This window comes from Castor canadensis, chromosome 14 (assembly GCF_047511655.1).
Source record: "Castor canadensis chromosome 14, mCasCan1.hap1v2, whole genome shotgun sequence".
Classification (NCBI taxonomy): Eukaryota; Metazoa; Chordata; class Mammalia; order Rodentia; family Castoridae; genus Castor; species Castor canadensis.
The window spans coordinates 105,804,618-105,831,210 of NC_133399.1; the positions used below are offsets into that span (position 1 = coordinate 105,804,618).

The 26,593-nt window shown below is 36.3% G+C and overlaps 1 protein-coding gene across 1 annotated transcript in view; it reads left to right on the forward strand.

The window, feature by feature from the left end:
• Adam2 (ADAM metallopeptidase domain 2) overlaps positions 1–26,593 on the forward strand; it is a 64,125-nt gene continuing 37,532 nt past the window's right edge. The window contains exons 1-9 of the mRNA XM_074053328.1: positions 1–118; positions 318–394; positions 8,477–8,532; positions 13,028–13,106; positions 18,600–18,676; positions 18,998–19,166; positions 20,950–20,959; positions 21,911–21,957; positions 26,288–26,359. Of these exons, the coding sequence (XP_073909429.1) occupies positions 1–118; positions 318–394; positions 8,477–8,532; positions 13,028–13,106; positions 18,600–18,676; positions 18,998–19,166; positions 20,950–20,959; positions 21,911–21,957; positions 26,288–26,359 (705 nt within the window). The remainder of the gene's footprint in view (positions 119–317; positions 395–8,476; positions 8,533–13,027; positions 13,107–18,599; positions 18,677–18,997; positions 19,167–20,949; positions 20,960–21,910; positions 21,958–26,287; positions 26,360–26,593) is intronic.

A 26,593-nucleotide genomic window follows, 5' to 3' on the forward strand; every position in this document is an offset into this window, starting at 1 on the left:
ATGGTGCAGGTGGATGCCCAGCTTGTGGACTTTGGAGGTGGAGGGCCAGGAAGATACGCGTTTGTTCCTACTGAGAGCTTGGGCTTTGTCCTAGAATCACCAGATTCTGCCCAGCAATGTGCCTAATTCTCTTTAAAAAAAAACAAAAAACAAAAAACAAAACTCTTGTAATTCTAGAAAGAAAGTGAGGGTGTTTGAAAAGAATAAAACCGAAAAGTGACATACAGATAACATATAATTGATTTCCACAAGGAAATAAGGAAGAAAGCTGTGTGGTGATGGGTATGGCTCTAATAAAAAAATTTGGCACCTTGCAGATTCTGAAAGGCTATACGTGCAAGTCACAGTCCCAGAGAAAACCCACTCAATAATAAGCAACGGATATGAATCACAGGTAACACTAACACTGTTCACAGCTTAAGACGCTCCTGAGAAATTCATTTGCCTTTTTTCGTCTATGCACACTTGTGGAATCTTATACCCTATTTTGGGGGGTGAAAATACCATTTTGAAAGCGAACCCAGGTTAACAATGCTTTATAGATGGTGCAATGATGCTGTGTGTAAAAGCCACAAGTCCCACCTTCCAAATCTGTCCCCTCTGAGTGCCTTTGAATTCTCCTCAACCATCCACCCATGACCCTCTATTCGGAGGACTTTTTGTGATTGGGTTAATGGTCGTTTGACCTAATGATTTCTCCATTTGGGTTACAAATATGTTAATATCCAAGGATCTTTTTCAAGGTGTCTTTTTATTTATCTTAGTTTAGGATTATTGTCCTTTTTTCTTTTGAATTAAAAAGTTTCTTACCTTTTTTTTTTTTAACCCCACAATGTTCTAGAAACATTTCTGGAGAAGTAAAATGTCTTTCTTGAAACCCATGCCTTCCTTTTCTTTTTGATTGAATGGTAGAGGTTCTGATCATTTAAATGTAGTCCTTAACCACTGTCCATTTTCCAACCCAATAAAAATGTAAGATTATACATTTTTATGTATCTGTTTTAAGGGAATGCAGGTCCACTTGTGAAACTTTAATCATTCAAATAGAAAAAACGGTGAGGCTTTAGCAGCATTTTGACAATGTTTTTAATGCATGCTATTCTGGGAATGCTGGTCATATAAAACAAAAAAACAAAGAATCTGTGCAGGGGAAATACCTTGTAACAGAAATCACCAGATTGTCGGAGACTTGCAGTAGTGAACTAGAAGTAGAAGAAAACAGTCGTCTTCAAATTTCTGACAAAAATTATCTATCTTGTTACTGTGCACATGCCCATTACCTATAGCACAGTAAGGAACTAGCAGTATTTTGTGTCAATGAGGCTATTGTACTTACTGATTCAATAAATACCATAAACGTAATATGAAACTATATTTAAACTTATTATGATTAATAAAGAGTGTAGATCATAGAGGAGAACATTCACCTTAAAGAGACTAGAGACTGAAAAATAACTAGATGGACTCATAGAAGTGAAAAATAGAGTGTGAAAGTATAAAAGTCAAGAATGAGCAGATTAGAGACAGCTGAAGACAGTGACTCATGCAATGCATGAAAGGTCATGGAAAAGGAGGACAGGGTTGGAAACTGATGTCAGACCATTGGAATTTCTGAAGGAAATGGGGGGATGGGAGGAGAAATGATTTTAAAAATGGAATCCTCATGAGCAGGTGGCTCACACCTGTAATCCCAGCTACTTGGGAGGCTGAGATTGGGAGGACCACTGTTTGAGTCCAGCCCATGCAAAAATTTCATGAGACACCTCCCACCCATATCAACCAATACCTGGGAGCCATTGTTAGTGCCTGTCATCCCAGAGAGCAGAAAGCCCAAACTAGGAGGACCATGGATCAGGCCATTCTGGACAAAAAGCAAAATCCTATCTCAAAAATAACCAGAACAAAAGAACTGGAATTGTGGCTAAAGCAGTAGAGCACCTGCCTAATAAGCAAAAGACCCGGAGTTCAAATCCCAGCACTGCCCCCCCAAAAAAGGAATCCTCAGATCAGATTTCATAATCTCAAAGCTGAATAATAAAAGTAAAGTAACACCCTGACACATCAGAAACCAAGCAAAGAAAATTTCGTACAGGCAGTCACAAATAATAGAATGAATGCCTATTATGAAATAAGTAAACTAATAGTAGACTCTTCAAAATGGACACTAGGAATGAGAAACAGTAAACCAAAAGCTCCAATTTGTTTCCAACTTTAAGTAAATTTTATTAGAATAGTCATGTACTCAAATGAAATAGCCTTCAGAAGTAGATGTACATTAATACATTTCTAGGCTAAAAGAGGAGACCATGGCTAGATAAGGTATGTGAGCAGGCAGAAATGGAAAACAAGAGAAACAAGAACAAAAATGCAAGAATTGGTGAAGAATGGTCCATGTGTATAATTCAAAATAAAACACATGGGATATAAAATTGTATTAGTGACCATTAAAAGAGTAGAAAGTGTGCATGAGTTCCAATCTAGTAGAAAATCAAAATTAAATCTAAATATCAAATAAAATTTTATTAAATGAATTAGAAAATAGAGATATCCCAGATTGAAGTTAGGATACAACTCTCAAAGCCACACTGCAAACAAAAGAGAAATACAAATGTTGAAGACAAAAATAAGAAAAATCATACAGAGAAAATAGCAAACAACAGTTAGCTGGCAAAAAATGGTCATTGAGGGAACTCAAAAAAAAGTATAAAAGACTACTAATAGGGATGAAAAATAATCAATTTTAATATTAATAAGTATAAAATATTAATAGAGGAAAATGTTTTAAAGGAGTGACACAACAAATGAATGTCCCAATAAGTTTAAAAGTCTAGAGAAGATAAACAATTTGGAAGAAAAATAAATTCATGGGAAATAGGACAATGCTCAAAATTTTTTAAGTTTTTGAATGTATATTTTAAGTCTCTTCTTGGACCTAGTGCAATGGCTTGCATCTGTAATCTCAGCTACTCAGGAGGCAGAGATCAGGAGGATTGAAGTTTGAGGCTCGCATAGGCAAAAATTAGTAAGACCCAATCTCAATAAATAAGCCTGGCCTGGTGGTCATGTCTGTACTCTCAGCTATGCAGGAAGAACAGTGGGAGGATCTCAGTCTGAGGCTGGTCCCTGGATGATGATGAGGCCCTATCTGAAAAATAACTAAGGCAAAAAATGGTCTAGTGGCATGGCTGAAGTGGTGGAGCACCTGCCTAAACAAGCATATGGCCCTGAGTTCAAACCCCAGAACTGCCAAGAAAGAAAGAGAGAAAGAATGAAAGAAAGACATGAGCTAAATAGTTTCACAAATAAATACGACCAAGCGTTCAAGGAGGACCTAATTATGAACCCCCAAAAAACTCCTCCAGGGAGAAAATAACACCCAGTACGAGTTCCCAGAGCCATCCCATCCTGGTATCCAAAACAAGCAAAGGTAACACCAGAAAGAAAACTTCAGACCACATTTACTCAGGAACATATTTGGCAAATAGAACAAATATGATGTCTGAATAAATATTAAATGTCTGAAAAGCTATTAAAAATAGCCAACGACAAAATATACTTAAGTTCCTTAAGTGATTGGATATTGCAATATTGGTGAAATTGATTGACATTATATAAGGAAATTAATATACACATAGCAATAAAAGCAGAAAAATTACTGGTCAACACCACAACTGATTTAAAACACAGTCTTAGAAACAGAGGACTAGAGCCTGACTTTGTTATCTCTATAAATGGTACCTCCTCAAAGAGACACCATGGTAAAATGTAAGCTCTTCTGACAAATATGAAAGATAACTGTTAGCACCTGGTCTAGTCAACAGGCTATTCTAACTTAGTACTGAGATGCAGAAAAAAGAATAAAATGCTCAAGATTAAAACAAAGGGACATTCAGAACAAAATTAGGGAAAAAGCAAAATGCACATGTACACACAGAGGTATATACACATTTTTGCAGAAATATGAGTAACTAATAAAAGTAAAGAGACCACGGTAGTAGTGAAAATTACTCAGTACTTTCTTAGGTTACTTTACACAAAACCTACAGATTGACTAGAGTTCCAATGGGGATTTTGACAGAACCTTTGAGGTTAATTCTAAAATTTATATGGAATGATAAAGAGATGAAAGTTATCTAATTTGCAGAGCCAGAAGTGCTTTATCCTAGTTGATATCAAAGCATTTAAGGCTTTGGTAATTAATGTAATATTATATTGGAGGACAGAAAAATAAGCCAGTGGAACAAAATAGAGTGCTCTGAAAACTTATTAAATGCAATTATAGCATTGTAAATCATTGGAGAAAGAATTGCTTTAGTAAATTAGGAAGCTAGGACCAGAAAGACAAATACTGCACAATGTCACTCATAGGTAGAAATCCAGAACAGTTAGTCACATAGAAACAGAGTAGAAAGGCTAGAGGGGTGGGGAGAGAATGAAAAGGAAGATATTGATTAGAGGAAACAAAATCTCAGGCAAGAGGGCAGAGCGTCTATCTGTTGCACTGCATGGTGACCACAGTTAATAATAGTTGTGTATTTCAAAATTACTAAATGAATAGATTTTTAATATTCTCACTACACACAAAAAAATAAGTTAGTGAGGTGACAGGCATGTTAATAAGCTAGATTGAATCTTCCTATACTGTACACATAAATGGAAGTATCATATATATTCTTCAAATATGCACAACTATTATTTGTTAATTAAAAATAAGTTAATTTAAAAATGGAATCCTTAAGAGGTAACATAATAGTGTAAGACCTGGCAGTAAGAAACATGGCAGAAGTGATAAAGGAAATTAATGACAGGATTCTGAGTTGATCCGGTACACAACCAAGACAGGAACAGTTCTTCTGGCCAGAGGTGACAAAAGAATTAAATAAATAAACCTACAGTAAATTCCCTGTAGGTTTAAGTCTATAAACTGCATTCAGTCATTCGCAAAGGATCTTTCTGTTGTCCTCATAAAGTCCCTCCTGGAATAGGATCAGTAGTTATCTGCCACCCCCAGGGGGCTCCCTGACTTGGGGCGGCACCAGTCGCCCCTCCATACAGAAGAGTGAAGAGTGCCCTAACACTCATCCAGGGGTCAAATCCTAGGACACCTAATCATATTTGTTCTCCAGAAAACACTCCTAGAGCATGTGCAATGTGCACTGCCTTATGGGAAACACGATCGTGGCAAGGCAACAAGTCTGGTGGATAATGAGAGTGTTACTAAGACATCGGAACCACGACCACATGAATGCTAGATCAAACGTCTCCTGATTCCCCCAAAGTCACTCCCCAGCTGGTCTGCAGTGACTCTGGACCACACATTCCTCACACACGTTTCTAGTCTACTGAAAGTCACTTAGCATTCAGGCTGGGGTTGCCACAGTTTTCCAGCCAAAGTATTCTCGTTCCGAAGCATGGGAGCTTTGGACTGAGACACAGAGACTTTCTATTTCTGTGATCTGGAAAGACTTCCAGAAGAAAGTCACTCAACAGACTTGAAAAGAATAGTGATGAAACAGAAGAGTGGCAGAGGAAAACATTTATAATTTCAAAACGTAACTGGAAGTTTCCCGTCCTGCCTCTTTCTTGACAGCTCCCCCCACTTCCCTTCCGGGTCGGCCTTCAGTGTGTAGCATTCACAAGAACAGGAACACTTGAGACAAGAGAAACGAAGTGATTTTAATTTTCATTCAATTTTGTCTGTAGATATTCGTTTGTCTGTAGATTCATCTGTAGATGAAGTGATTTTATACAAAATAAAATAAAAGGGAAAAGGTAAAGGTTTGTCTTAAGTCTTCTGGATACATGATAGCTGTAGACATAGCCGTATTTGTCAAGGAGTCCTGTTCTGGTAAGCTAGTTTATTTGCTGTCTGCTATAGGCCAAATTCTGTCCCCTACCCTCCCAAAAAACTCATTTGTTGAAGTCCACTTTGGAACAAGCAGGGTTTTTTAAAAGGTAATTAAATTAAAATGAGTTCATTAGAGCAGGCCTTAATCCAATACAACTGGTGTCCTTATAACAAGAGGGGATTTGGGGACAGGGTGTAGTGGTGAATGCTGTAAACCTAGCTATTCAGGGAGGCAGAGACAGGATAGTCTCTACTCCAGGCTCACCTGAGGAAAGTTAACACAAGACCCTATCTGAAAAAAAAAAAACAGACCAACAACTCCCAATAGACTGGGGATATGATTCAGGTGGCAGCGAGTGTGAAGATCTGAGTTCAATTCCCAGTACTGGAAAAAAAAAAAAAAAGGAGAGAATTTGAGTACAGAGGAAGACAATGCAAAGACACGGACATGGCTGTCTGCAAACCAAGGCGAGTGGCCTGGGCAGACCCCTGTGCAGACCTTTCCCTGTGTCTCCCAGAAGAGCCCAATCCCACCAATACTTTCAGCTTGGACTTCTAGCCTCCAGAACCACAAGAAAATAAATTTCAGTTGCTTAAGCCAACTCCCTCCCCTCAAAAACAACAAAAAAGGACACCCAAGTTAATAAATGATAGAGTTGGTTGTCTGGCAATACAAAACACTAATAAGCTATATATTAATGTCAGTCATACCGCATGTTGAATCTAGACAATACAAATGCATAGTTTGCAGGGTAAAATATTAAAATTTTGGAGGAAAATATGGAAGGTGTTTTTCAAACCTTATCGAAGAACCAAGCAAGGGATTAAAAGGCACAGATTCTTAAGTGAAAGACTGAGGAATAGCTAGACTTACATAAATAAAGTAAAAAACAATTCCAAATCATAGAGAGCATCCAGAATATATCAAGAACTTTTTCAAATCAATACGATAAGAAAAGCAAAATATAAACATGCAGAGTGATAAATGGCAATAAACTGTTAAACTTGAGGAGCTAAGACACTGAGCTAAATGGCCAGTGGCAGGATAGGTGAGTAAACTGGCGTGTAACCAGGAAATGAAATATTATACCACAGAGAAATTAAATGATAAAGCCCAATGTATCAGTGAGGACAATGACAGCAAATGCTGGCACAGTGCTTAGGACGTCCAAGGCAGTGTTTTAAGCAGCCAGTGAAATACGTACTTTCTAGGAGAATAACATTCATGTAAAGTAAAAATATATGAAAAACACACCACCATGTAAGTAACGCTTATAACTAGTGTTGCGTATTAAATATGCACGAGAATGACAAACATGGTCAGCTGGGATGTAAGAAAGAAAACACACCACACTAAGAATCGTTAGCATCATTGTCAAATACTTGTAGTGTTTTATTTTTCAATGTAATATTGGTGACATGGTATATTATATACTTCTCTTTAAATGCATAATAATTAAAAATAACAATCCTAGTGGCTTATCGAGAAGTTAAAGTGCCTTTTAAAAATGTGCATAAAGTTGAAATATTGAGTACTCCCTCCAGAGATCAAGAAAGAAACAAACAAAATTCCTGTTTATCATTCTCTTCGAAGATCTAACCCACATGAGAACAAAAAAAAACCCAACAAAACAAAAAATGGGCATAACAATTTGGGGGAATAAATAACACTATCATAATTTGCAGATGAAGTGATTTTATACAAAATAAAATCTAAAATATAGAGGGAAATTAGATTGATTGAAATGCGAAAATAAGTTTTGTTTGTTTTTTGCACTACTGGGGCTTGAACTCGGGGCCTACACCTTGAGCCACTCCACCAGCCCTTTTTTGAGATGGGTTTTTTTGAGATAGGGTCTCATGAACTATTTGCCCAGGCTGGCTTCAAACCATGATCCTCCTGAGTAAGTAGGATTACCAGTGTCTGGCAAGTTGTACTTATTTAAAAGAATTCATTTATGATACCCAAAATAAGAATGCTAATGAATCCATCAAAGATAAGCAAAATAGCAAAATCTCCTCATTGAAGACAATAAAGGAGATGATGGTGGCGTTTTACATGCTCCTGGACTGGAAGGTTCAGAATTGAAAGGATGTCCTCTCTCTGCAACTGACCTATGGAAAATAAATGGGCCATTCATCAGAAGCCATTTCTTAACAGAATAGAGCAGTGTGTATTGTATCCGAACTATGAACAAACCTCAGAAAATCTGGAAGTGTACATGTGCTATCAGCTCTTTGCTTTAACTGTACATAAATTTTCCATTGAGTAATTTTAGTCGTATTCTGTCCATTTTAAGCACAAGTTTTGCAATGGCCTCAAATCTTTATTAAGCTAATAAATATAATTAGTTGATTAAAAAATCATCCATCCTTCAGATTCTATCTTATTAGATAAACTTAAAAATTAACAAATAAGAGATTGTACTATGCAATCTCTTAGCCATTATTTTTGACCAAAATTTTGACAGCAAGTTCCTCTGAAATAATTCAACATTAAATTCTAATTTTCTCTCTTTTTATTGCACTAAGTTGGGAATGTAGTTAATCATTAATGCAAAATGGCAGTTTTCCTTTCTAACATTTTCCCCCCCCATCTTCTTTGCTTTAAATATACTCTCATGACAGGTGGCTTACAACATTGCAATTGAAGGGAAGACATACACCATGAACCTGACACAGAAGTAGGTGACCTCCATTATTTTATCAACTGTCTTTGTTCTATAACTATTGCTTGTAATTATCTAGGATGTAGATGGGCTGCAATTGAAAGTGTCTCCAGTTCATTTTTCTCTTATTTATGTTTTTTGTTTTGTTATTGTTGTTGTTTTTGAGCAGAGTCTCACTACGTAGTCCAGGCCAATCTCTCACTCACAATCCTCCTGCCTTAGCCTCCCCAGTGCTGGGATTATAGGCATCTGCCACCATGCCCCATTTCATTGTTCTCTTTGTGCTTTAAAAAGACCCTGTACATCTCTATAACAAAACCTAGACCTTGAATCCATGGTGCATGCACCCAGCATCCTTGTTCTCAGTAGCATCAAATTTGTTTTTGGCTACCTGTAAGGTTTCATAAAGGATAAATTTTGATAATTTTCTATCTTTCTGAAAACACAAATACAGCTTGCTTTCATGTTTGCTTATATTCAACCTATATTTGAAGGATAATAACATATTTTTGTATGGTCTAAATTATGAAATTTTTTTTAAAATTAGTGTATATATCCTGACACAACGTATTGAGGACTTGGATTATAACTGTAATTAGCCAAACTCAATCCCATGCTAGCTAAGGAGGGGAGTAGGGGGAGCCTTTTTCACCATGCAAAAGAGAAAAATCAAAACTGAAAGGGCCCTTGTTTCAATGGTAAGAATAGACTTCTAAAAATAGTGAAAGGCCCACAATTGAAATCACCCAAGTAATTCCAAAATAAGGAGTTGCAATGCTTTTGCACATCACAGATTTTGGAAGAAGTTTTCTTACATGTAAGATGGACGGTACTAGTTTGAAAGGAGACACCAAAAGCTGACTCCAAATTACTTTCTCCTAAAGAACAAAATTGCTGTATTTTTGCAAGAAATCCACAGGGAAACCCAGAGAGAATCCTGCCAAACAGCTGCCACTGCGGAGTGTCACGTGGCGGGCCTGAGAGGCAGGCAGTGATCAGACCTGAAGCATCCTAGGGAGCTGCAGCACCACAGTACCATCCTTCCGAATGTCCAACATGGACGGAAACAGGCAGCGTGCCGTAGGGTAGAAATGCAGGCAGATCTGCATTAAAACTCAGTCATAGCAAATTCCTTTAGCTCTTTTTATACTACAAACAGGTATGGAATATACGATACGATTAACAGTGCTAAATGGATGAATGTGTTATTGATCGTCTAGAAATGCGTCACAATGGTGCTTTTCTTGCACACAAGCAATCAAAAGGCAGTTAACACTATCACACCGCCATCACTATCACAAAAATCCTCTGCATAGCGTCCGTATTCTCCCCGACCAGCGCACTTAAGTTAGAGTTTAATTACCAGCTGTTTACAAATTCAATAGTAGTTGCCAAATAAGTCTTGGCACAAAGAAATTCAAAACACTTTGGCAAAATATCATTAAAATAACAACAAATAGAATGCTAGAAGCCAAACACTTTATATATGGATAGGCAGTTCTGGAATCAGAGTACAACGAAAAGCTTTCAATGTTTTTATATTTTACTTGGGAATAAAGTGCAAAGCTGGGGGTGGACAGAATGACAAGCGGTGGGGAAGGCCCTGCGGGTGGAATAATGACCCTCAGTGACCATGGTTATTGTCTCCCCCCCCACCCACACTGTGTTTTGGTAGCTAGGCAGTCTCAGGCATACCACTGGTTTATATGCAAACAGGTTGACACTAGATTTGCTCTCAACAGACTGTGATACCCAGGCATATCCCAAGCTAGCCCCAAACTGTGCCTGTCCCAGCAACAGGACAACCTCTGAGGGCTCTCAAACACAAGAAACAGGAAAGCCAGGGATCACCATTACCACCTCGATTAGGGTGTCCTTGACAATTCGGGAAGGGACCCAAATTTTAATATTTAGAGTAATACAGATGCCCAGGAGTACTTCTGGTATTTTTAAGATGCTGTAGTGCAAATACAATGTATTTTGTATATGCTCTCACCTTCCCCACTAGTTCTGATTTTATGCTTTGTTCTGGGTGATTTCCTCAGACTTTAGCCTTCACCTTTCCTGTCTGTCCATGCAAACTATGTCCTACTCTACTCTGCAGGGATTTTTCCAATGACCATGTTACTATATTTCTCATGTTTAGAATTTCTGGATACACGTGTACCTTCGTGCTTTTGTAAGTCTCTATCATGGCTTCTCTTCCTGTATTTGCTTTTTGACATGAAAACCTTTATTCCTTATTCTTGAATTCCATGATCACTTAACCGCTGCTATTTCTCCAGCTTGACTTCTCCATATGTTTTTAACCATTGCTGTAAACTCTGTTCTGTGAATATCATCTCCTTCCGTCATGTTTCTGATCTTTTTTGGGGATGTGAGGACCTCTTTTGGAGGGACTTTTATGGATGCTTCTGCTTGATCCCTTGTAGACCACTTTGTTTGACTCAGTGTGTACACTTGTCATCATTCCAGTGTTTCATCAGTGATGGGGCTGTTTGGAGATCATTTCACATCTGCATGAAGTAAGCTTAGGGTTTCATTTCTTCATGGTCAAAAATGGTCAGAACTGGCTTCCTTCTGCCCACAGTCTGTACGCAGCAGATATCTTAGTCTACTTGGGCTACAATAACAAAATACCATTGCCTTGGTGGTTTATAAACAACAAAAGTTTATTTTTTATGGTTCTTGTTATTATTTGGATATGAAGTATCCCCACCCCAAAAGGCTCCTGTGCTGAAGACATGGTGACCAGAGCAATGTTCAGAGGTGGGGCTTTGGGAAAGTGACATCATCATGACTCAATTAGTGGATGAATCCATTGATGGAGTCATAATCTGATGGCATTATTGGGAAGTGGTAGAAACCAGGAGGTGGAGCTTAATTGGAAGATGCAGGTCTCTGAGGGTGTGCCTTGGTAGGATGTGCCTTGTCCCTGGCCCCTCTCTCTGCATCCAGTCGCCAGGAGTGAATAACTTTCCTTGGCCACTCCCTTCTGCCTTACCACAGGCCCACAAACAATAGAGCCAGTCAATCACGGACTGAAATATCTGAAACTGAGAGCCAAAATAAATCTTTCCTCCTTTTAAGCTGTTTACTTGGGTATTTTGTCACAATAATGGAAAGTGATTAACACAGTTCTGGAGGCCAGGAAGGTCAAGATCAAGCCTCTGACAGGTCTGGTGTCTAGCAAGGGCCCATTTCCTGCTTTACAGAGTGGCACTTTCTTGCTGGGTCCTAATGTGGAGAAAGGAATAAATCAGCTCTCTTGAGGTCTCTTTAAGGAACCCTGATCTCATTCAACAGTGCTCCACCCCCATGGCCTAATCACTTCTAAACAACCCTACACCCTAAACACATCACATTGGTGATGAGGTTTCTACTATAAATTTGGGGAGACTCACATTCAGATGATAACAGCAGGTATTGATTTTTCTTCTTCTCGTTCACAAATTTCAGAGGACATTTCTAGTTCTGTTGGAAGACATCCCCATCAGTATTTGCTACCTTTCTTCTTTTTGGTAACAGCCGTTCTAAGAGGCATAAGGTAATATCTCACCATGGATTTAACTTGCATTCCCTGATGGTAAATGAAATGGAGCGTTTCACACACCTGTTGGCCATTTGTATACATTCTTTTGAAAAACATCTAATCACACCCCTTGCCCATTTTTAAAACTGGGTTATTTCAAGTTTTTGCCGTGTAGTTGTTTGAGTTCCTTATAATATTTTAAATATTAAGCAATGCTCTCAGATGCATGGTTTGCAACTATTTTCTTCCAATACCTAGTTATCTCTTCACTCTGTTTACTGTTTCCTTTGCTAGGCAGAAGCTTTTTCACTCAATGTAATTCTACTTGTCTATCCTTGCTTTTGTTGCTTATGCTTCTGTGTGTGCGAGTGTGTATGTGTATGTGTGTATGTGTGTGTATCATATCCGAAAAACCTTTGCCCAGAGTAATGTCAAGAACCTTTCACCTAGCTTTCTTCCACTAGCTTTATAGTTTCAGGTCTTATGTTTAAGACTTTCATCCATCTTTAGTTGAATTTTGTGTATGGTGTGAGACAAGAGCCCAATTTCATTCTCCCGCATGTGGACATCCAGTCTTCCAAAAAAATGGTTTTTTTGAAGAGAAGGTTCCTACCCCAGTGTGTTCTTGCCAACTTTGTCAAATATCAATGATTATAAATGCATTGATTTGTTTCCATGATTATATTCTGTTCCATTGGTCTCTGTGTCTGTTTTTATACCCATGACATGCTGTTTTGATTACTACAGCTTTGAAGTATGTTTTTTGAAATCAGGTAATCTGATGCTTTCAGATGTGTACTTTTTGCTTAAGATTGCTTTATTTATTTGAGGAAATTTAACATGAGGGTGAAAGATCTTGCACTGAAAAACCTTTTTCTGCCAACCTACCTATCTATAATAAATATCATAGGTATCTTTTTCAAAATAAATGTGTAGGAAACAATTTTCCATTAAATGCTTTTTATCTTTGTTTTACAGAAATTTTTTACCCAATAATTTTAGAGTTTATAGTTATGATGATGCAGGAATTATGAAACCTCTTAAAGAACAGCTTCCGGTATGTTTTTTGCTATCTGTTTTACCCTTGTGATATGATTTCCTATGATGAATAGTTCAGGGTCCACATGTTCATGGAGTACAAAGGGTTGGTATTAGATTTTTGGTTTGATATGAACTTAATCATTTCCTTTTGATGATGTGTAACTTCACCCTATCAAACAGATGGTTACCACACCAAGTAGGATTTGTCTCATGATGGCGTACATGTATGTGTTTATGTGCCTGTGGCACTTGAAGTGAAAAACCATGACTTGAATTATGGAAGCTAAATCTGGGGAAGAAAAGGAGAATCCAAAGTGTCCTCTGAAGTGTCCTCCAAGGACCAAATAAGTGCGCTTAAAGGTTCTGCATGCTTAGGGATATATTAAATTTTCAAATATCAGGAACACTCAGAGCTTTGTTTAATAATATCTGTAATTTTTGTAAAAAGTAATCAAGAAATGTGGGTAGAATTGCAGGGATTATCCCTGCCTGAAATTTTCTTTTCCTTATTGCTTTCCCTATGAGTTGCTAATTTTTTCCATCTGCATTCCCATCTTCTCTATGGTGAGTCAATTTTTGTAGAAGCTAAGATTTTAACAAGAAATAATAGATATAGTCCTTGCTTCAAATTTTGCCCAAGAGAGAAGGCAAGTACACATTAGTCAATGCAAGCATGTAAATAATACATGCTGTCAAGTGTGTGCATGTGGTGGGAGGGAGAAACAGAGAGATACACATAGGGCCACAATATCTCACACTTGAATTTTATGTTATTCTTCCATACCTAACTGCTTCTTGCCCCCAGAAGGTAAGTGTATAGTTGAAAAGACTAAGGAAAAAACTGGCATGGTGGTACATGCCTGTAATTTCAGTGCTGGGGAGGTTCAGACAGAAGGATGTGAGTTTGAAGCCAGTCTATACTACATAGTGAGACCCTGTCTCAAAAAAAAAAATAAAGACTAAACAAAGAATGCTTTATTACTAACCTGAATGTGGTTAGCTGTTGTATGTTGCCTTAAATACAATGAACACACAGTGTCACATAGGTAAATTGTGTTTTTGCCATTGCTACAGGCCTATTTCTAACCTAAGAAAATTCATTGAATTAGGTTAAAAACAGGTAAATTTATTGAATTATTTGTTTTTCATAAATTTCACAAATGATACTCATCTCTAAAATTCTTTTGGAAAATAAAGACATCTACTAATGGAAAAATCAGCCAGTCAGACTGCTCCCCAAAGCCCTGTATCCTGATTAGGATTTCAACAAATGAATTTTCAGGGAGCACAGACATCGAACCTCCAGCACAGGGAGTTTCTGTCTCCTGATTTTTTTCAATGACAGGTCATATTGTCACCAGTGGTGCAGTAAGGAGGAATTGAGAGGAAGATTCTCAATTTCATCTCCCTGTCCTACTACCCCTTACCCTCCAGAGCAGCCCTTTGATCCCTCACATTCCTTAAATGAAAAGAATTTTGAAGTGATTCACAAAGCAGGAAGGAGAAAAGATTTTATTAGTCAACTACTGTAGGGAAAGCAGGGGATAGTGGTGTAAACACACCAAGAGCTTGAGGTTGTAGACACACTGGGGCTCTTCCCTTGAGGACTTTTATATGACCTAAAGTGGACATGGGGAGTTTATCTTCTTCCCTCCAGATTAGCCTTTTCTTTGTGCCTGAATCATTTTGCTGGTGTCAAGTTTTGATGTTATCACCCAAGCATGGACACATTGGGTGATCTTAAAAATTCAAGGATCTTGTGACATGGGGGCTGTTTCTTACAGCTTTTATTGGCACTCTTGATCAAAAGATTTGCTGCCCTGGGTATTTTTAAGTTCTGGGCACATTACTCACCTGGGGCAGAGAAACAAACTCTTAGATATTCTACATAATTGAGAAAATGAGGAATACTGAGAAAAGGTGTGGTGCTTTGTTTATTTAGCACAATGTTTAATCTTGCAGTCTTGACAATCCTCCTTTAATCACATCTTGTGTTCTTGGAAATGATAAACTTGGGATTCGCAAAGACCAAGTCTCCTTAAAGATATATGTTTGAGATTTTGCCAGGTACTTTTATCATCTTTTTATCATCTTTCAGATGATACTTATTAGGGAAGAAAAAGCCCATCTTTAGGAGATATTTACTTTCCCTTAGCAAGGTCTCTTTTTAGTCCAAGGATGGGTTTTCTTAAGATATTTACCTGGAATGTGCTCATCAGAGCTCTGGGAAAATCATTAATGCAAGATTAAAAGCATAGTTAGTTGCTATAACCTAGTGGAAACTGCCAGTTACCTATTAATACAGAGCTTAGCCCTGGCTCTTACCTGACTTTGAATTTTTTTTCTCATACCCTAGATTTTAACTTACTTTTATTTTCATGCCTCCTGTCCCAGTGCTATCCTGTCTCAACACTTTCCTGTTTCTTTGCATGTCCTGTAATTTTTTTGTTGAAAATTAGATATTTGGATAATAACTATTCTGAATACTTTCTCCAACCTTCAGTGCTTATAATTTCTGTTTGCTTGATTATTTTAAATAACTGTGTTAAAGTCTGTGGTGTCACTTCTTGGGAAGATACAGCTCAGGGGATTCCCACAGTCACCCTGGAATAAAGTGGTTTGGTAGAGTTCTCCTCATTCCTTCTCATGACCTTTTCAACTCTGCTAACTGTTAACTGTTGTTTTGTGTTAGCCCTGCACTGGGGCACAACACTGTTCTATAACTAGCCAGCTTCTTGAAGGATGCATGGGAATCTATGAATCTCCTACCAATTGCCCCTTCCCACAACCTGCACCGTTTTTTGTTATTGTTGTTTGTTTGTTTGCTTGGTTTTTTTTATGTGTCTTTAAGCCTGAAATTCTCTATGTTAAGTTGCAAATAAAATCAGCCCATCCAGAGAGAGATTAGGTACTACTGTTTTGCAAACTCTTTCCCACCAGGTAACACCTTGAGCTAGGGCTGCAGAGCTGTGCACTTTCTATTTCATTCCCACAGGCTCCAGTTACTAAAGAGCCCGTACTTTCTATTATTGAAGGAGCTGGTCCAGTTGATATAGGTGTAGCCCTTCTAGCATATTCTTCATTCTCATCTTTGCTTCTCGAGTTTGCAACTGGAAGGGTTTCTGGAGCAAACGTTGGAACATTTCCAGGTTTGATGGGTAGGGCTAATTCTTTTCTTGTTGTCTTGATTCCTAATGGCAAATCCAAACTTGGACATCTTTATGGGCTTTGTGAGGCCATCTGCATCTTCTTCCTCAATTGATGACTTCTCAACACTGCAACTGGAACTCTTCCCCTCTGTTAGCAAGATCAACGGTCTTAGCTCTTACTGACTTGCTCAGCTTCTTCAGGTCCTGCACCAACTCTAGCTCCCTCAAGCTCTTCTGACTTCTCCTCTCTTGCTGCCCACCCACCATTTTCCCTGCCTCAGCCTCCCCCACAGCCATGCCCTATGTTCCATTTTAAAAGATGCTTTTGTCTCAACTTTCTTGCAAATTTGGTAGTTTTTTCTAGGTCTAATTTTTAAAGTTTTTAAAAATCTTGCCTTTAGCCATCTCCAATATGCACAAAACCATATTTAAAATGTATATTTGTTCTAGTTGACTTTTATACTCTATATTTCTCTGCTAAGTTTCCTAATTGACCCCCCCCCATACATACCATTATTGTTGCGGGAACAATGAAGGAAACAAAGTCACCAAGACCATTTTTTACAGGAAGTAGGGAGTTTTTTATGCTAGCAGACTCAGGGGAGATTATTTCTCAAAACCCTGAGCCCTGATCTGTGTCAGGGGCTTGGTTAAATACTCTTTAGGTGAGTTACACAACCAGGGAGTTTTGCAGTATATGGGTTACAGGTGGTCACAGCAAAAGAAGACAATTACAAAAAGCAGGTTGGTTACAGAGTTTGCCTCCTATACCCCCTTACTGTCCCCTTCCCTATAGTATGGAGTCACAGTTACAGGAAACATTGCAGAGCTAGCAGAAAACTGCTTGTAGACTCAGAGTGGGGAAACCAAGGTAATTTCCAGACACACAGTAAATCCCAGGAAAATGCCAAACTGACTCCAACATTATGACCAATTTTTCCCTATATGTTCCTGACTATATTTTTAGAATGTGTTTTAAAGTCATTTTTACTAACTTCAAAATCCTGGGTTATTTCCGTTTCCGTTGTCTTTCAGATTTTTCTCTTGACTATACGCTACATTTCCCTTTTATTTAAATATCTAATATATTTTTAATCATATACAGGCCACATTCAGTGAATGCAAATCTTTCCCTAAAAAGTTTCAGTCTTATTTTAGCAGGTAAATAAGTTGACTGGAACCAGCTCCCAAACTCTGTTGCCCTGTGTTTGCAGACAGACAAATTCTTTTTTTTTGTTTTTCAGCTTTTCTGGTCTTGGCTTCTGTCAGATTCATTGTGTTACCCACAAATTTTTGCACATACATCCCCCACTCAGTGTGTGAAGCCAAATATGAGGAGGTGAGCCAACAGCACAAGTTTACTCAGTGGCCAGAGAATGGAGAAGTGGTAGGCTCTGAGGAAATCATAGATAAATGGCAGTTCATGGTGACTGGTAGGTGTGGCCCTTACTCTGGAAATCAGATTATAATGAAGCCTGAGGTTGTTCCAAGGTCAGTCTGGCAGCTATCTTAGATCCACCACATTTTGGCTAGCCTACCTGAAGAGGAACTTCTGGCCTTTGGGCATCCTGTCCTCAAAGATTAGAGTGGGTAGAAATTCAGGTTGGTCACAGGAGTCACACTAGGTAATGCTCGGGGTCCCTTTCCTTTAGTCTTAGTATAGAAGTTGCCCCGGAGGTAATAACACACATTTCAGGGCTTTCTTCTGTGCCTCTTGCCTCTCCTGGACATTGGGCCTTGGGTTCCAGCACTTCTGAAACTGCGGCCTCCATCCTTAAACTAAAAGATTAGGTTTTCTGTTGTGCTATTAGCTGCTTGTGCTCCCCTATCTGGGGAGCCCACACAATAAAAATTTCAGCAAATGGGGTTGTCTTCTTTCTGGGGTTCAATGCATTCTTTTCTTTTTCTCTCTGCCTTTATAGCTGAAGTTCAAAAAATATATTTTCTAGAGTTTATAGTTGGTATCTGTGAGAGGGTTAATCTACACAAGCTGTTCCACCATTACACTCAAAATACTCTTGAAAAAGTAATTTCTCTTTTGGATTTATTTTGTTTCTCTACCATGCATTACTAAGTCAGAAGAATATGAAAAAAAATGATTTTTCAGTGTTTTTTTTAACCTTATCCTAGTGATTGAGAAAGCCATATTTAATTGATAGCATATGAAAAATACAAAAATCTCCTAATAGTTTATGAATCTGTAGGACAGAAAATTAAGCCATATGTTCATCTAATGGTCTTATAATTCCATCTTGGAAACAATGAGTATTTGGCGTGCACACACACAAAGTATTATTTTTTAAATATCCAAAAGTGGTATCTTTAATGTAAGCTAACTGCATTTCTTCTTTGTCTTTCAGAATTTTTGCTACTTCCAAGGATATATTGAAGGTTATCCAAATTCTATGGTGATCCTTAGCACATGTACTGGACTCAGGTTGTAATATACAATTGTATGGATTTCAAAATGGATTACTTACTTGGAAATTATTTTTTCCTAATGGCTCCTTTCCTCATACTGAATTAAGGTTGTTCTTATATTTGGAGACCATGGAATATTAATAGCTAGGCAAACACCAATCACAGCATTGTTCTGTGAGTTTGTCGAAACTCAGTGCCTTTCCCTACTTTACCAACTAAGACTGATAATGGTACCCGTACCTTTAAATTCAGTGGCACTTAACATATAAAATATAGTGGCATTTAATCTACTTTTTGAAAATGTATTATTTTATTTATATTCTTCCTTAACTTGTAGGGGCTTACTGCAGTTTGGAAATGTTACATATGGAATCGAACCCCTAGAGTCTTCGATTGGTTTTGAACACGTGATTTATCAAGTGAAAAATAAGAAAAAAGGTATTCCTTTATATGCTGAAAAGGATATTGAATCAAGAGCTCTGCCCTATAAAATACAAACTGTAAAGGTAGGTGATTCATTGAGTAAATCGTATGGCCACTACTGTCACCAAAATAAACACTGTTGTTTTCTGACAAATTATTTCTTTACCTATCCATATATACTCACACAGACACCCATGTGGATGCATGTACCAGAACGTTCACAGCTTACAAGCCTTAAAACTAGTTTCAAATCTTTCCTGATATTTCTTCAGATTTCTATAATATTAGTTGTGATGTCTCCACTTTCATTTCTGATTTTATTAACTTGCACATTTTCAATTGTTTGTGACCAGAATACCAAAATATACTTCAGTTGACACCTGGCTCTTGCAAACCCCATGTTGTAATTTTACCATTCTTAGGCCTTTTACCTAATTTCATTTGCATGCTTCTTTCTTTTCTCCTACTAGTTCCAGGATTCAAATTCTGAATATTTGTTATTTTCTCACTTGGAGTTATATCCTCATAAATCTAAAATCAATGATGCTAGTGCCTCATTTATCTATCATTTTATTCTTTCTAACATTTTGAATTACTTTTATTCTACAGTTCCCCCATTCTATAAACAAAATTATGAATCCTCCATACTAAAAGTAAAAATAAAGTAGAATCCTCTTTTTCTTTTGGTGGCACCAGGGTTTGAACTCAGGGTCTCACGCTGCAAAGCAGGCACTCTACCACTTGAGCCACACCTCTAGACTCTCCTTTTCTCCATTTAGAAATTTCATATTACAAAAACTTACTTCCTGATATTCACTACAATACTGCTTCTCCAAAAATAACCAGTGGTGATGTGGTGTTAAATCAGCTACTTGAAATATTAGATGCATTTTTACAGAGTAAAATAAAAAAAAACTCCCCAGAATTTTGACTCATCTACTTCCCATGGTAGTATTCTCTCCTGCTTCTCACTGTCAGTCTGCCATTTTTAAAAAAATGAATTCACATTTTAAATATTGATATTTCTATGTTACATCTCAGCATTTATTTAGCTTATTGATGTTATTAATCTCATATTGGATATACTGATTGCCCAAGTAAAGGAGTACACACCCTTCTCTCTAGATAGATAGATAGATAGATAGATAGATAGATAGATAGATAGATAGATGGATATCCATTTGCTGTCTATCTGCTATCTGTCTATCTACTGGCTACTCCCTGTTTATATCTATTGACTATGTAAGTATGTATATGTCTGTCTGTCTGTCTATCTACCTACATACCTACCTACCTACCTACCATATTTATGTTCCTCCTCACTCCCCAAATATTTATGCCAATGGTGTTTGATATCTTGTGAATCTAAATCTTTAATCCATCTACACAACTGGACCAACCCAGTAGGACATCCTGAGATCTGTTTTGTAGCTCTAATTCTTTAGTACTTACTTAAACTAAGGCAGCCTATAGACTGCAGTTGGCATCATGTTTTTGTCACTTGTCTAGGCACACTTATCCCTTCTATGGCTGTTTTCTCTTTCTAAATAACCTGGCTTTCAGAATCCATTGAAAGCTGGGATCTGCCCACCTTCCCGACTGACAGACTTCCTGGCATTCTCTTATGCCCTTGTATTAAATTTTTATTTATTTAACAAAAGTGGACTGATTTTTCTCCAAACAAGATTATTTCTCACTAAACAAATGAATGAGTTATTAAAGTGAGCATCACCAATCCCAATCTCAAAGATGAAAATGAGCAAGGTTTACTGCAGAGAATAGTAGACAAGTAACACTCCATGTTAGTTAGAACCAAGAAGTGGATTTGAATCCTCCGGTCCATTCAGATAGTGTTTCTCTCAGTAGCCTAAATCCAGTAAAGGACCCTAATGCTTACAGACTTCAACGAAACGATGGGGCCTTCCAAGCAAAGGGTTTCAACTTTTCCATGAAAGTCATGAAACATTTGGTGCCTAATGTTGGGTATAAATGAGAACTAGTTAGACCATAGGGGGATTTCATCTACCTTTTTAAAAACGAAATTCTTAAATATCTTAAGATTTGGGTCAGGAAAGAGAATTTTAAATTTGGGTAAAATGAGTGAACCATAAGCTCTGAATTTGTCTTGCTGACTTTTCTCAACTTTGTTTTCCCTTGAAGTTACTGCAACTATCACGTTTATATTAATAATCATTACAACAATGATACTTTATTCTTACTTTTCAGCATTGTCTAAGTCACAGAGAAATTAAGCCAGATTTAAAGCTTCATAAAGCATGGCATTTGTGTCTAACTTAACCACTATGATCTAAGTGTCTGGCATCAGACCCCAGCACCCACCTTAAGATTCTGTGTTCTAGTTTAAGAAAATCCATCATTTGACTCTCTGTTACTTGCTTTTTTCTGAGGTGACTTATATAAGGATTAATTTTATACTTTAGATGAAATTTGATCTCCTAAACTCAAGAATGTCCCATTACTCTTTCGGGATCATATACAAAATCATACCACAAATAACATAATCAGACCATGGTTAAGCTAATAGAATTGCATTTAGGACCAATGAGAATATGGAGAAAAGCAGGTAGAGAAGACAGTTATTTCCAAGTAAATCAAATGGCTGATTAGGCATAGAGAAGAGGCAAAGGAAATAGCTGAAAAGGAGGCTGTGACAACTGGCTTTGCTCATAATATCTGGTTCTCCTTCTGTAGGTAAGATCATATTTTCAACATTAAGGGCTTTAATAGTAGTGGTAAATACTGAAGATATTTAAGTAATTCTTCAACTACTCTGATATAAAGCTTGTGGATTCTTTTCAGTTGAAAGAGTTCTCTCACTACGTAGAGATGCATATTATAGTTGAAAAAAAGTTGGTAAGTATATTCTGATTTATTTGTCTTATGCCACTTTTTATTAGTTTTTTATTATAAGAGTAATTTTCCTGTGTTCCTTGAATGAGTTTGAGGAGAATTACTAATTACTATGCATTAGCCATGTTTTAATCCATTTTAAAGTATTTGTATCAGTAAGAAATTGGGAGTCAATTTTTAAACAATTTTATTGTTAATTTTATAAATAATAATAATAGTGAAAATAAATGGTTCCTTTATAATAGTTTGTAGTTATTCTAACATAGAAACTTGTTGGATATATTCTAGCACTTTTCTAAACTTTGAAAATAATGACTGATATTACTTACTGAGTGAAAGAGAAAGAAAAGCTCTTCATTCATAATATCTATGGTCAGTCGGCAGGGAAGCAATGGTTTGTGTTGGGGAAAAGGACATTATGTTTCCTGAAGGCTATTTCTTGAAGGATTTCCTCATGAATTAGACCTGCCTTTATTTGGAATTTAGAACTCCTAAAATAATTGCATTATTCTCTTTTTTCAAACTTTTATTTCTCTATTTTTAAAGTGCTCATGGAAAATATGTGAGATTTTCCTACGATATTTTAGAATTTCCTAAAGGAAATGCCTTGTGTCTTCACCGGTAATGAAGACACATTAATCATCAATATGAGTGTTTATTTCTGGACTGAATTCTGTCCACTGTCAGGGCATCAATTCTAAGTGGCTTGAAAATGCAGATTTAGGGGGTAAGGGGAAGAAATGACCCAAAGATTGTATGCACATATGAATAAAAGAAAAAATTTAAAAAAAAAAGAAAATGTAGATTTACAGTCAGCTTTGAAATCAGGAAGTCTAAGTCTTTACCTATGTCTGAACCGGGCTGTCTTGTTAATGTTCAGTTGTAAGTGTTCTTTCTTTATTCTAGAAACCAGACCCTTACTGGATATATGATTTGCAAATATTTTTAGCCACTCTTCAGGTTTTCCATTTTCTTGATAATGTTATTGGAAGCATACAGTTTTTCATTTTGGAAGCATATCTATCTTTCTCTACTTAATCTTATCTCTTCAAATATCATTCGACCATCATTTGTACCTAGTTTTGAGATGGGGACAATGAGTCCTTCAACCTTGTCTTTTTAAAAATTATTTTGAACATTCCTGGTTTTGTTAATTTTCAAAGAGATTTTAGAATAAACTTTTTGATTCCCCCACAAATGACAGCTGGAGTTTTGATAGGGATTATATTGCCTACATAGATCAGTTTGGAAATTATTGCCAGCTAAATAGTATTAAATTTTACAATCCATGAACACAGGAGGACTTTCTATTGCTTTGATGCCTTTTATTTCAACAATGCTACAGTTTTCAGCATCTTGAACATCTTTGTTAAACTTATTTCTCATTATTGTTATTGTTATTGTTATTCAATTGTAAATGAGGTGTTTCCTTCATGTAATTTGTGGATTGCTTGTGGCTGATATGTGAAGTACTGTTGATTTTTGTGTCTGCTGTTATATCCTATACTCGTTCTGACAGTTTTTAGCAGGTTTCTTAGAATTGCTTATTGACAGAGTGACTTCTTCATTTCCTGAATGAGCGAATACTGTTTATTTTACATGAGTAACCACCTTGGCACGAACCTTGAGAGACAGGTGGAACTGATGCAATAACAAGTATCCTGATTTCTCCAGATCTAAGGGAGACACCATTCATTCCTTCACTAATAAGTACGATGCAATCAGTTTTTCATAGAGGCCCATATCAGATTGAGGAAATTCCCGGCTGTCGCTAGTTTATGGAGTGTTTTTGTCATGAATGGGTGTGGATTTTGTCAAATGCTTGATACATTTCTATTGACAGGATCATATGGTTTTAGTCCTTTATTCTATAATAAGTTGTATTATATTGATTGGTTTTCAGATGCCAAACCAATTTTGTGTTCATTTATTTATGGTGTTATAGTCCTTTTTCTGCACTGTGTAATTTGGATTGTTAGTGCTTTGCTTGGGATTTTTGCATTTATACTCATGAGACATGCTACTTTGGACTTTTATTTTCTTCTGATGTCCTTTCTGACCTCATTGAATGAGTTGGAAAGTGCTTCTTACTATTTTCTAGAAGAATTTGTGAACAACTGGTGTTAGGTCTTCACATGTCTGATAAAACTCACTAATGAAGTAAACTGGAATCAGTGGTTTCTTTAAAATAATTTTTAAAATTTCTTTTCAGTCTTTTTGTTATATTTTGACTTTCTTCGAGTCGGGTTTATTTGTGTTTTTCAAGAAGCCATCCATCTCATCTAAGTTACTCAATTTTTTCAAGACAATTGTGCACAGTGTTCCTGTGCCATCTTCATGGTTTCTTACTTAGGTCAGAAGTTATGCCCCTCTTCATCTTCAAATTAGCAATTCTCTTTTGTTCTTGTCAGTTATTTCCATCTTTTCAAACAACTAACTTGGTTGATTATCTGTGCTGTTTTTCTATCTTTATTTCAATAATTTTTGCTTTGATGTTTATTATTTTTCCCTATCTCCTTTCTTTGGGAAAGGAGATCTAGTTTGCTCTAACACCAACTTCAAGTGGCAGGTTAGGACAATGATTCGAGATGTTTTCTTTTCAAAATATTGCTCTTTCCTGCAATAAATTCAGCTGAGCAGTGCTGTGGCTGAATACCATAAATTCTGTTATGCTGCAATTTGACTAACATACCATTCTAAGTCCCTGTGCGTTCTTCTTTGATCATTTGTTAAATATATCTTACATGTTACAGATTTCCCAAATTTCTCTTCATTCTATTTTATTCTTGTATCCTATTATTGATTATGTGCAAGATTTAATTAAGTCAATTATTAAATTTTCTCTTTCTCCCTTCAATCCTGTCACTTTTTACTTTATGTAATTTTCTGGCTCTGTTCTTGGATGCATGTATAATTGTAATTTTATATCGTCCTAGTAGACAATCCAGCTCTTTTCCTCATTGCCTTCTTTTTCGTCTCCTTAATTAAGTCAGACGATCTTGATGTTTGCTTGGATTATTTAATACAGACATTATTTATATGTTTATATTTATGTCTGCACTTTGATTTGTTCTCTTTTAGAACTATTTTATTCTCATTAATTTTTTCCTATTATCATAAGAGGAAATTTTCTAGCTATTAATTTATCTTTTTATTTGAAGATAATTATAAATTCACATGCAGTTGCAAGAATAGATAGAGGTCCTAAAAACTCTTTAAACAATATGTCCAATGACACAATATGACAGCCAGGATACTGGAAATGATGCAGTCAAAATACATAATTCCATCATAAAAATAAAAATTAAAAATAATAATAATAATTCCATCATAAGACTCTGTTGTATTGCTTTTTATAGGCACACTCTCCTCTCATATCCCTCCTTCCCCTGACCTCTGTTCTCCATTTCTATACTGTTTTATCCCAAAAGGTTATATAAATAGAGTCATTCAATGTGTAATATTTTGGCAGTTTTTTTCCACATATCCATTCTGGAAGCTTTCATAGCCTTAAGTACTTCATAAACAAAATTTAAGTCAATCCGTCTTCTCTCAGTGCCAGCTTCTCTTCCTTTCAGAGAATGATGTAGTCCGTCTGAGTGTTCTAGGATTGCGAGTGAATTCTGTTGCCCTGTTGGTTTATGATTCACACTTATTACATCTGCCTAATCTTTTACCTCTCAGCCATTCTTCAGTTTCCAAATTTTGCCTTTTTTTCCTTTCATGCATTATTTTGTTCTTATGACCCTTAATCCATCTATTGATACTTTTGTAATTGCTTTAGGCAGACATGACTTAGGTGCTATCTTTTCTGATTTTCATCTTTGCAATGTAGGTATTCACTTTAAATCTAATAGTTGAAAGCTGACTTTTTTCTCAGTAACTCTTACCATTAGTTTAGCAATACTGGACTTACACCTTTTTTGTAGTCTTTAAATTTTTTTTATATTTCCCACTTTTACCCTGAATATGTATTATAATTTATATAATAACAAAATAATGTTGATTTAAAAACTAACATGTTAGTAATTTTAAGTTTCTTACTTTATTAAATTTTAAACAGAAGAATAACAGTCATTAGCTGTTAGGCAATTTATATATATAAATTATATATATAATAATTATATATAATAATTGTAATTATATATAATTATATTTTAATATTATATAAATAATATATAATTATATAATGATTATATTATATATTAATTATATATAATTATACAATTTATATATAATAATATATAATTATATGATTATTTTATATATTAATTATCTATAATTATATAATTTATATGTATAAATAAATCTAAAAGGCAATTATATTTTACAGTATGAACATATGGGTTCTGATACGGCTATTGTCACTCAGAAAATCTTCCAGCTGATTGGATTGACGAATGCTGTAAGTGTCCGCTTTTTTAATACTTTTGCACTTGCCTTTCTTACTGAAGCAATTCTTGTACCTTCTTTTATGACATTACTTGAAGAAACATGTGATATAGGGAAATTTCAGTTTTATCTCACTTTGAGTTTTACTGCCTGTAAATATGATTAATGATGATCTTATATACCTAGTTGGGTTATTGCCAGGATTGAATTAAATGCAATACTTGTCATGGGGCTTGCTCACATGCAA